Consider the following 9,428-nt stretch of genomic DNA (forward strand, 5'->3'; position numbering starts at 1 on the left):
ACTCCATCTGAACTTTCCTCATGAAGTATTGAACGTGAAGATGCTGATACACATTGATGTAGTATCAAATTATTCATTTTGAGAAAGCTTCAACAACCATCAATTTCTACAACTATGGAAAGGGATTGAAGTTGAAGAAAAAAATTAGAGAAGTGAATGAAACAAAAAAGTAAGAGAGAAAGACAACAACTGAAACAAAACAAGAGATCAAAAGAAATAAATTCAAAAGATTTAGCTCATAACGTTTGCAATAATCATCTAGTTTGTATTAACAGTGGGTATGTGAAAAACTATTGTAATATTCTTTACTTTTTGAAGTTTACCTTGGTAGCTTTAGGAATGCTCTCATATTTTGAGAACTTCTCTATACATTATTGAGAGTTTTTAACTTGCAAGGGGAGATTAAGAAGGCATGGGAGAGGTTTGTGTGCTCTTGTAACCAAGAAAGGTATGTACTTAGGATAACTTTAAGATGTTTGCTTACTTATGTAACCTGGAGATGTTTTTTAACTTGTAATCAATTTTTATTTGATTAGTGAAACTTCTTAAGTTGTGTGTTAAGAGAAAGTTAGATGTAACCCGTGAGTTTGGGTAAATAGTATAAAATTCTCTTTATGTTTGTTCTTTTTTTTTTAAAGTGTTTTAGTTTATTATAAGCGAAAAATGTTTGAGGCTCTATTCAATCCCCCTTTCTAGAGCCTACTTGACCAATGTGTTGCACTTTGCGTGTTTAATCAATTAATGCACTTTAAATCATTTAAACTTTCATTTTAATTTTAGACTTATTCATGATTATAGCCTAATTAATTGTAGATGATTTTACCATTATATGTATAAACTATGTAGCCTCCAATAACTAAGAAAAATCACTAGATGAAATGTTGAGCTACAATTTACACAAAAACAAACATTAGAAGATTCACATGATATGACATATGTTGACAAAAGAAGAAGAAGGACATCTTGCTTCAATAAAGAGTTTTGATGATGATGATGATGACTTATGGAGAAGTGTGGATGACTTAATGATGATACATGGAGAAATGTTGAAGACTTAAAGAATGATCAGACTCAAGAGATACATTGAAGACTTAAGAGTTTAATTGTTGAAGTCTTGTAAGTTATGTATCTTATTTAAAATAGTAAAATTAGTATGTCAAGATTCGAAAGGCAGTACCCAAGCAGCAAACCACTAAAAGAGTTTTATTTATTTGCAAAACTCACTGGAATAATTGATTATTCTTAGTGATAGTTGATTATCTCGATAAAAAATGATTTTCGAGAAAAAGCACTATAATAATTGATAATCACTCGGTGACAATTATGACTTGACCTTTCATATTCTTAACCTAATTTTGAAAGTGGTTTCTATAAATGAAGTTGAGAGTTCTCTTTACAAAATACAAAAGTTAGAGAAATCTGAGTATCTGAGTATTTGAGAACTCTTTGTGGAGAGACTTTGAAAAACCTAATGTGCGTAGAGCGAAAATAAAAAAAATTCGATACCAATCAATTTTAGTGACCAAAAGTTGTTAATCACTATAGTGACCAATTTAGATACTAATTTACAAAATAAAAAATTATTGGTTGTTAAAACAATCACTATTATGAATAAAAAATTATAATTAGTTTCTAAAATTTAGCTACCAAAGGAAGTTTGTCACTGAACATTATCTACTAAGGTTTTTGCTACCAAAGGAATTGATTTTTAAATTAGTCTCTATTTAATTAGTGATCAATTTAGCAACCAATTATAATTTTTTTTATTCATAATAGTGACTATTTTAGTAACAAATAATTTTTCTTTTATAAATTGATATCTAAATTGGTCATTATAGTAACTAACAACTTTTGACCACTAAATTGGTTGTTAAATGATGTATTAAATTAAAAATCCAAAGAAAATATAATGAAAGTTAATTCTAATTTTAAAATTAAAATCAAAGTAAATTCTTATCTAGAATTACAAGTATTTTTTATTCTTTAAAACTAATGCAAATAAAAATCTTCGTGTCCATGCAATTATCAACATACCATCATGATTTTCATATTTTTCTTATAGATAATGGGTTAAATAAGTGGGAAAACAATAGTCATTCCATAATTATAAGTAGAACATTGTAGATTTCCTATATTTTAAAGCGGGTAATTACGAAAGGTTTGTGTGGTTCATTTCTTAATCATTGAACATGCTCTTCTCTTTATCAGACAACACCATCATGCACTTAGACCAAGAGTTTGAAAATTTGAGAACATATGATAAAGAAGTGCAGTGACAAATAGCAATAGCAGGTTGATTATTTGTAATTCTTTTGCTTCTATTTATTCAATGATTTAAATGTGTGTTAATTATATTGTTTGGCATGTTTGGATCATTTAAATTATTGTACAAAGAACTCTTTGCCTTTGGTGCCTAAAGGAACCAAAAAGTAATGAAAAAAATAATACCCTTATTGCCTTTGAGATTATGCTCTAGCAACTTACTTCATTATTAATAACAAATTTCACATTTGACTTCCAATGCAAGAACTCCCACACACTTGTTTGTCCTCAACATGGTCACAAAGCAATTTAAGATATCTTCATCCAAAACACCTCACCTATCACAAAAGAAATTGTTACTAAATTCTATAAAAAGTGTAAATTGAGAGGCTCTTATGTCAGATAAAGCCAAAGGAAAAACTTTTACAGTTTTTGGTGAATTCAAACCTCATAACTAGGACTAGGTTTCTTCATGATATCACAAGCAATCATGTCATAAAAAATCTACCATTTAGAAGATTTTTCTTAATAAGGACCTTTCAACTTAGGTGTTCAAATGATCTCAAAAATAACATTCTGATTCACATAAAGACAACAGACTTATTGTTGGATATTCTTAAGTTGTGTTTTGATGAAAATTTGAATTAAGTTTTATTCAACCAAAAACAAATACAAATTGTGTAATCTCTTTATATATACTAACAATTTTAATTATTTTCCATTTGAGTAAAATGAAAATTGTTTACAACAACTTAAATTTATTAATAGTTTTCAATAAAATAACTAGACTCCAAGAAAAATATTTGTCTCTTTATTTAGTAGTAGTTTGATTTTCTAAACAAGCATGAATATAAAGATTATACATATTCTGGATTTTTTTTGTGTATAAATAGGGTTGATAAAAGAATTGCGAGAAAAGGAAATAATAATACTAGAATTGAATTTATTTGCTGAAAAAAATAAATATCATTATAACTAGATTAAATTTTTTTTTAAAATAACTTAAACTAAGAACAAGAAAGAGACGTGAATAATTGTAAGATTAAATATACAATAAAAGATAGAAACTAATCATTTGAGAGTTTACATAAATAAGAAATATAAGAGTAAAAAAAGTTAATATTTTCTTGATATTAAAATATTAATGTAAAAATAATAAAAATAGGCTTAATATTATATTTTATCTCACTATTTTTAAATTGGTCTAAATTAACTTAATAATAGAGAGATAAGTTACAGTATTGAGTTATAAAAATACGTGTAATGTGAAAAGAATTAAAGAAATTTTGGTATAACTTCCACAAAATTAGTCGAGGAAAAGAAAAATATCATACTGAATATTGATTTTCTTTTTTCATCCTAGAGTATTCTCAATCGAAAAGAAAAATAAAACTAATTTCTCAAATAAAAAAATATAGATCTCCAGCATGTGATACTGATATAATAGTGAGATTAACGTAAAGAAGCATACAAAATAGAAAGTCCATTACTATATTGTATAGTCGGTGTTTCGCAGCTAAAGGAAAATGCCGGGGATGTCAGAACAATTTTCCTTTTTGACTCTGATATTTTGATTTGGAAAATATGGTTCTAAATTCATGGAGTTAAAATAAAGTTACTCACTTCAAATTTATTAGACTAAATAAATCATCTGAAATTTTTACTTTATTTCTCGTATCATCCATTGTCATTTCTCAGAATGTAAGTAGAAGTTACACATATTTTCCGGTCATTTTCGTAGTAAAAGTAAATCAGGCATATTTGTTTCTTTTCAACTTCATATGCAATTCAAGCATATTTTACGATGGAAAAAATTTGTGGATAAATTTTCATATTTCTAAAAACATTTTTTAAATTCTATGAAATGGGGATATTTTCATATACTCCTACTTTAATTTCTTAATCAGAAGGCCTCGTGTTAAAGTAATCGTAGTCCCACTAGTTTATGCGCGTGTCTGCCGCAAATGTGACAAACCATGTCCATCAGAACCAGTTTCCGCAAGTTTTGATCTTTGGCGATTCCAAAATTCGTTCAAAGCTACCGCAAATTTCTGGTTTTGATGTGAAAATAGGAAATGACTTAAAAGTGTCTTTGTTTGTGCCCTGGCAAATCTGACCAACGTCCACTAAAAACAAAAAGCTATTAGTGGCATGCTTGCATAACTGAAATTTTTTCAAGACAAACAACATTTTTTCAAAAGAAATAACATTGTTGCTTTTGAAAAATCTTCAGTCTAACCTTTTCCGTTGTTCCATGTTTGAAGTGATTTCCACTGTATCCATCCGCGTTGGATAAGTTTCTACACACGAGCTTGATTAAACCTGCATGAAAAAACATGAATTTCAACTTTTCATCTATAAACGTGCCGTGCATACTTAACTCCACTTTAAATCAAGATACACCCCATTCATAATCACATTCAAACTAAAACTACTTGAATAACTTTTATTCTTTCACATCCGAAAACGAATGTAAAATTCCAAACACACTTTTTATTTCAAACTCATTCTCAGGAGTTAAAATAATAATCCACCATGTGTCACTCACTCTGATAAACACAGAAGCAAAACCAATGTGTGTGCTTGGAATCCAATCTGAAGTGTTCGTATAGTGGCTGGAATCTTTGATGGACGGATAAAGCTAGTCCTTTGAGCTTCCAGAAACACCAAATCAATACGAAGGTATCCATCCCATAGGAGACACAACACAAAACCCAACATTTGGTATGTAAAAGTCTAAATATCAGAAACTTAATAACTTGATAAATATCAGAAAACAGTGATAGCTGCTGATACTACTACAATAATCCAATGATAGCAGAAATAATATGAAATTAATGTTACAGCCAAGCCATTCCAAACGCTTGGTAAAGTTCATCAGTTTCAACAGCAACCGAATTCAATAATAAGAATCCTTATTTCTCTTTAATTTACTCTAAAAATACAAGGTTTTACACCCACCCATCATTCAACAGTGGTATAGCATGCAATATAGCATAGCTGAAGCAAAAGAATCCAACTCAGTTTACCATCTTTATTGTTCCAGTTGCCGCAAATTTATTGCTACTATTATTATCACTGACAATTTTTCAGCTCTCATCGGTGCTAAACAGCTTCATCCTTGACAAAGGGGTTCTCAAATACCCATCCACCTCAAATTTCTTGGGACTCAACTCTCTGTACTTCGCAAACTGCTCCTTCGCCTCCTCGTTTCTATCAAGCAAGCTATAAATCATGCCTCTGCAGAAGTAAGGCCTGAAATCCTTCGAATCCTCTTTCGTGAGCTCATCATAAATCCCTAACGCCTCATCCACATTCTTCTGAAGAAACATGATCTGTGCAATGATGAGCCTCACGTCCCTCGCCTCCTTCTTCTTGTTGTCCTCCTCGGCCACGCGCAGCGCCTCCTCCAGCCGCCGTATAGCCGCCTCCCCTTCCCCTGACCGGTCCATCAGCAGCGCGTTCTCGAACAGCGCCTCGAACGAGAGTGGATTCGCAGCCAGAACTTCCTCGTAGTAGGCACGCGCACCGTCGGCGTCGCCCATCTCGGCGGCGAGGCGCGCTGCGAGGAACTTCCATTCGACGGCATCCGGCTGCGCGGCGATTAGGCGCTTGAGGATGGCGAGCGCCTCGTCGTCCTCGCCGAGCTCGAGCTTCTGCTGGAGGAGGGACTTGAGAGCGGCGAGGGCCTCGGCGTTCGTTTCGAGGAGGTCTGAGAGCGGCGAGAGGGATTCTTCGTGGCGGTGGTCGGTTTGGAGAGGGGGCGGAGGCGGAGGACAGGCGCGCGCGGAAGGGAATTGGAGGGCGACGGCGGCGAAGACTGCGGCGCCGGCGAGGGCTTTGAGGTTGGGGAGAGTGGGGGATTTGGAGTGAGCCCGAACGGTGAAGCGAGAAGAATGTGAGGGCTTTGGAGTGGGGATTAAGAAGAAGATGGAGGATGATGCAGAAGTCAACATCGTGGAATTAGGGTTTACACAGAGTGGATTGAGCGGAGAGAATGATGCTAAGGAAGAAGAACGTTGCGTTTGTTTGTTTGGGGTTTAAACATCAAGTTACCCTTTTTAGGTTAAAAGTCAATTTTATTTATAAATTTTATGTTAAAATAAACATATATGGTAAACCGAAAACGTTTTTTATTGTTGAAACAGTGGAACATGAGCTTTAATTGTGAGCCTCCATTGGAGGGTTGGTGGTGGTAGGTGAGTGAACGGTGGTGGTAGGTATTTTATTTTAATTGAGAGGATTTCTCGTGGGCACATTTTTTTTCTATTTAATTTATAGGAAATTTAAAAAGAAAAGTTGGTTAATTTGATTAATATTAAATTTAGGTTAAACTTCATTTATTTTTTGTTAGTTCTCTGTTTCGAACTATTTTTATTAAGTGAATAGTTGATTGTCATGCGGAGTGAAGCAAAGAAGTTACTAATAAAAGATATCGTTAAATCAAATAACTAAAATTTATCCCACAAATTAATATATGTTACGAAAACAATTCTTTCAAAAACAAAAGTTTGACAAAATTTGACCAAGGAGTTACCCGACAGTAAATTTATTTATAATTTTATTATAATAATTATTTTTTATAGTGATTTCAAAAGTAAAGAAAATCTTCGTGAAACTCTTTCTCCTCAGTTTCATTTTTTAAGTTTTGCACCCCACTTCTTGCGTCTCCAATCTTGTAGTATTGTGTCCATGGTTTTCCTCCTCCATACTTAATTCAGTGCCAAAGGAAAGGTGGACATGTATCCTTGGTCATATGCAGTTTCAAATTAATTGGACACCTTGAGATCCTGATTGTACAAAATCATGTACAATGTTTGCCACTTAATCAAACAACCTTTGTTAGTTAAGTATTCAATATATAAGTAAATTTTTTGCACATTTTCTGTAGTGCACAGTTTGAAGATGCCCATAATCCACTCACTTTTGAAAAAGTAAGGTAGACATGTGTCCTTGGTTATATGCACTTTCAAATCAATTGGACACCTTCATCTCGAATATCCGTGTGCAAAATCATGTACGATGTATGTCACTTAATGAGATAACATTTGTTAGTTAAGTATTTAATATATTTTTCAGCAATTTTTTGGCACATCTTTTGTAATGCACAGTTTGGAGATGTACACAACCCATTTACTTTTGAAAAAGCAAGGTGAAGTGAACCATGGTAAAGAGAACAAAATCCAAAAAGAAAAAGATGAGAAGTGAACCAAGAACAAACCCTAAGGAACCAATGCACGACATAGACATGGAGAAAATTTTGCGTTGAATTAAGTGTGGAGAAGGAGAACCATGAACACAATGCTGCAAGGTAGGGGACTCGGGGAGTTGAGAGCAAAACTTCAAAAGTGAAACTGAGAAGAGAAAGTTTCACGAAGATTTCCTTTGCTTTAGATGCCGCCGTAAAAAATGTTATCACAATAAAATAATAAATAAATTTACGGCCAAGTAGCACCTTTCTCAAAGTTTATCAAACTTTTGTTTGCCAAATAATTGTTTTCCTATATGTTATGTTATATGTTATCATCAATAAAAAAAAATGTGAGAATATCATTCTTTCATGTTAGCGTAATGTCGTAGGATGCAAATTGCAATTAATCAATTGCCTTTTGGGGAAATATGTTATATTTTTATAATTGAGGCATAGTAATTTCTAGTTATTTTTAGATGCCAGAAAATGCTTTAGTTATAAAGACTTTTAATTAAAAAACTTATACGAGATAAAATTTATCAAAAATTTTAATTGTAACTAGACATGGTAGAATACAGTTAAATTTTACTTTCACATCATCGCTTAATTAAAATAATTTATATATCAAAATATAATGTGCCAAGACTAATCAAATTTTACTAATAATATTATTAAGAGCTTCTCGTATTAAAAATTATAATTGTGATAACTAATGAAAGTAGTTAAACCTCAAATGACAAAAAATTGTATGAAAATATTATATTGTTCCAAAGCCCCATTTAAACTCAACATATTTTTCAATAATTTCATTAACAAGAAAAATAATGGTACTAGAGTCTCATACAAACATTCTACAGAAGTTTGTAAATCTATGAAAACTTCCTATTTTCGTGAGTGGAGTAGGATTTTTGCTGGACGTTACCTTATTTGCATTAACTCTTCACAAATCCTAATAAATAACATGTATACAAGATGTAAGGCCCACTTTTATTGAGTATCCTACTGTTAAGAGATGCCACACTGTTGGACCTAAAGGGCTGACCCATAGGGTGCCAAGACCCCTAAAGCAGTCAAGGTCCCTCAATTGCAAGTCATTCTGAAAAATCAGTGCCCTAACTCACCCATTTTCTTTCCACAGAACCTCTGCTAGGGTTTGGAGATCTACTCAAGTTCAAGTGAGCTCAACCTCCGTCTCTCGTTCACGTAAGTTAGTTCTCGAACCTAGTGTTTCTAAGTTGTTTTCGTGGTTTATGTCGGGACTCACTGTATGAATCCAATCTCATTTGTCGTGCCACTGTTCCAGTTCATAGATCTGTCCTTGGAGCTACTCGTTTCGCTGGCTTAAGAGTCGAAGTCCAATATTAGCCCTTTTCCAGCTAAGGGAAGCTAGGGTTGCTTGTGTAGTTTGAGTTTTATTTGTCTTGCTGTTATTTTTTTACGATTCTATGGTTGGTGTGATTTTGTGAATGCATGGAATGCTTTGGCATGTTGGTTGGAATTTGTGTGTGTGGCTATGTAAGAAAACAGTGGCGAGAAACTAACGATCTCGCCCAAGCGAGCCTGCTTCGCCCAGGCAAGACTTGCAGAAAATGAGTCAGGTTCACCTTCGAGCTCTCGCTCAGGCGGAGAACTCTTGTTTGAGCGAGGCAACGTCTCGCTCAGGCGAGAGGGGCTCGCCTAAGCGAGATCGTGTGGAGACCATGACTTTTCGCTGCATTTTTAGCCCAGGCGAGGGAGGGTTTCGCTTTTGGGCGAGGGATGGTCTCGCTTAGGCGAGGGGGGCTCGCCTAAGCGAGAACTCGCGTAATTGACACCTCTTGCTATTGGCAGTCTCACCTAAGCGAGGGCTTGTCGCCTGAGCGAAAGGACTCTTTCGCCTGGGCGATGGTTCCTGGCTTGAGCGAGACCTAGCTTGGGTTCTTGCTGATCTTTATTTCATGAATGTTGTTGGTTGTTGATTGGCTGGTTCAATGAT

At 33.8% G+C, this 9,428-nt stretch overlaps 1 protein-coding gene across 2 annotated transcripts; it reads right to left on the reverse strand.

The window, feature by feature from the left end:
• Positions 1-3,546: 3,546 nt before the first annotated feature.
• Positions 3,547-6,321, reverse strand: LOC114179954 (Protein prenylyltransferase superfamily protein). 2 transcript variants are annotated; one of them, XM_085670603.1, is made up of 3 exons: positions 5,292-6,321; positions 4,502-4,584; positions 3,547-4,388 (listed from the first exon to the last, which is right to left on the reverse strand). In XM_085670603.1, exon 1 carries the CDS (start codon positions 6,216-6,218, stop codon positions 5,352-5,354), a length of 867 nt encoding a protein of 288 aa, XP_085526729.1. In that variant the 5' UTR covers positions 6,219-6,321; the 3' UTR covers positions 3,547-4,388; positions 4,502-4,584; positions 5,292-5,351. The 2 variants fall into 2 exon arrangements, with proteins under 2 accessions (XP_085526729.1, XP_027922274.1); XM_028066473.2 differs by having other exon boundaries at positions 4,376-4,584.
• Between the last annotated feature and the right edge of the window lie 3,107 nt (positions 6,322-9,428).

Source organism: Vigna unguiculata, chromosome 3 (genome assembly GCF_037176805.1).
Source record: "Vigna unguiculata cultivar grain cowpea cultivar isolate G323 ecotype 2 chromosome 3, ASM3717680v1, whole genome shotgun sequence".
NCBI lineage: Eukaryota > Viridiplantae > Streptophyta > Magnoliopsida > Fabales > Fabaceae > Vigna > Vigna unguiculata.